The sequence below is a fragment of the Hemibagrus wyckioides genome, linkage group LG12 (assembly GCF_019097595.1).
Source record: "Hemibagrus wyckioides isolate EC202008001 linkage group LG12, SWU_Hwy_1.0, whole genome shotgun sequence".
NCBI classification, from domain to species: domain Eukaryota; kingdom Metazoa; phylum Chordata; class Actinopteri; order Siluriformes; family Bagridae; genus Hemibagrus; species Hemibagrus wyckioides.
This window is the reverse complement of record NC_080721.1, coordinates 14903550-14906049: the sequence shown is the minus strand read 5'-3', so window position 1 is coordinate 14906049 and position 2500 is coordinate 14903550. Positions and strand designations below refer to the sequence as shown.

Genomic DNA, 2500 nt, shown 5'->3' with positions numbered 1-2500 from the left:
TTAATGATCTGATATGATTGGTCCACAGTCAGTAAGGGGATCCGGTTGGTCCACAGTCAGTAACGGGATCCGGTTGGTCCACAGTCAGTAAGGGGATCCGGTTGGTCCACAGTCAGTAAGGGGATCCGGTTGGTCCACAGTCAGTAAGGGGATCCGGTTGGTCCACAGTCAGTAAGGGGATCCGGTTGGTCCACAGTCAGTAAGGGGATCCGGTTGGTCCACAGTCAGTAAGGGGATCCGGTTGGTCCACAGTCAGTAAGGGGATCCGGTTGGTCCACAGTCAGTAAGGGGATCCGGTTGGTCCACAGTCAGTAAGGGGATCCGGTTGGTCCACAGTCAGTAAGGGGATCCGGTTGGTCCACAGTCAGTAAGGGGATCCGGTTGGTCCACAGTCAGTAAGGGGATCCGGTTGGTCCACAGTCAGTAAGGGGATCTGGTAAATGATGACACTGTGGGGAGATCTCTTGGTCCTTGTGGTATGATTGGTCACTGAATGAGGAGTTCTGATTGGTCCATACTGGATGATGATGATGATGATGCTCAGTGTTCAACCCAGGAAAGTGGATATGAAAACACTGGTGTCTAAATTCAGAGTAGCATGCCACCATCGATCAGGGAAATACAGCACCTGACACACACATACACACACATTTTTATTGTCCTTCAGATATAAAACTTACAGATAAAGTATGTGGGTGGGGTTTCTGGTAAAAAGACTGTAAGAGTGTGTGTGTGTGTGTGTGTGTGTGTGTGTGTGTTCACCTCTCCTGGTCTGATGGTACACTCCAGCGGTGTTTTGTGTTCCTCCAGGTTAGGGTACGAGTGTGTGATCCATGACAGGGTGGTGTGATTGGGGTGGAACTCTGGGGCCTGATCAGGAGGATACAGGAACCAACGCTACACACACACACAGTTACAGTTATGATGCCATTCCTTATAGCTGACAATTAACAACACACACACACACACACACCTTTCTGCCATAGATGACCTCTGAGTATCCTGGACCATGCCAGTGGAAAGGAACACCGGTACCTGGACCTGATACAGTGAAAGAGAAGGTGTGTGTCTTTAATCTGTGTGTGTGTATGTGTGTATGTGTGTGTGTGTGTGTGTGTACCTGCGATGCCGAAGCTGTACGCTGGGCTGGTGTGTGGCAGGCTGTAAGGTGGAGCGTTATAATTCTCAAACAGGGAGTGCCACTCAGTGAAGTTATTATCACCGAAGAAGTACAGAGTATCTGTAACACACACACACACACACACACACACCATGCCATCAACCTCAAACAGCAAGTCACAAACATGGAACAATGAAGGTCAAGCATATTATTTTAGCTGTGTGTGTGTGTGTGTGTGTGTGTGTGTGTGTGTGTGTGTGTGTGTGTGTGTGTGTGTGTGTGTGAAACACTCACCGCTGCCCAGGGTGTCTTCAGACTGAGGGGTCAACAGAGACGTCACATACTCTTCGAACCGCACGTCCACTACGGATAAACACAGGAAAGTGTGTGTGAGTGTGTGTATATCGGTTATGTGTAAAATCGTGTGTGTATGTGTGTGTGTACCTTTCCTGTAGGAGTGTGTGTTGGCCGTACTCAGCCGAACCGTTTTGTCTCGGTAGTCCCTCAGCATATTCAGCTTGGAACACAGGAACTGGAATTTCTGAAATGAACAAAATTCGACCAATTAGAGCAACAACACTAACCAAAATGTGTGTGTGTGTGTGTGTGTGTACACTCACCGTGTTGTCTGTAACTCCTCTTAATATTACAGGCTTAGTGTAGGCGTATCTGTTAGAGAACAAACACAAAGTGAGTGACAGAGACAGAGAGCGAGGAGAAGGGGAGAGAGAGAGAGACAGAGAGCGAGGAGAAGGGGAGAGAGAGAGAGACAGAGAGCGAGGAGAAGGGGAGAGAGAGAGAGACAGAGAGAGCGAGGAGAAGGGGAGAGAGAGAGAGACAGAGAGCGAGGAGAAGGGGAGAGAGAGAGAGACAGAGAGCGAGGAGAAGGGGAGAGAGAGAGAGACAGAGAGCGAGGAGAAGGGGAGAGAGAGAGAGACAGAGAGCGAGGAGAGGAGAAGGAGAGAGAGAGAGACAGAGAGCGAGGAGAAGGGGAGAGTGAGAGAGAGACAGAGAGCGAGGAGAAGGGGAGAGAGAGAGAGACAGAGAGCGAGGAGAAGGGGAGAGAGAGAGAGACAGAGAGCGAGGAGAAGGGGAGAGAGAGAGAGACAGAGAGCGAGGAGAAGGGGAGAGAGAGAGACAGCGAGCGAGGAGAAGGGGGAGAGAGAGAGAGACTGAGAGCGAGGAGAAGGGGAGAGAGAGAGAGAGAGAGAGAGAGCGAGGAGAAGGGGAGAGAGAGAGAGGCAGAGAGCGAGGAGAAGTGGAGAGAGAGAGAGACAGAGACCGAGGAGAAGGGGAGAGAGAGAGAGACAGAGAGCGAGGAGAAGGGGAGAGAGAGAGACAGAGAGCGAGGAGAAGGGGAGAGAGAGAGAGACAGAGAGC

General features: G+C 50.7%; 1 protein-coding gene across 1 annotated transcript in view; it reads right to left on the bottom strand.

Annotated features, from left to right (window-relative positions):
- Positions 1–7: 7 nt before the first annotated feature.
- The window catches only part of jmjd8 (jumonji domain containing 8), a 7857-nt gene continuing 5364 nt past the window's right edge, over positions 8–2500 (bottom strand). Inside the window, exons 3-9 of the mRNA XM_058404820.1 lie at positions 1741–1789; positions 1565–1661; positions 1415–1483; positions 1121–1240; positions 974–1041; positions 763–897; positions 8–628 (exon numbers count right to left, since the gene is read on the bottom strand). Coding sequence (XP_058260803.1) covers positions 548–628; positions 763–897; positions 974–1041; positions 1121–1240; positions 1415–1483; positions 1565–1661; positions 1741–1789 — 619 coding nt within the window. The 3' untranslated portion in view covers positions 8–547. The remainder of the gene's footprint in view (positions 629–762; positions 898–973; positions 1042–1120; positions 1241–1414; positions 1484–1564; positions 1662–1740; positions 1790–2500) is intronic.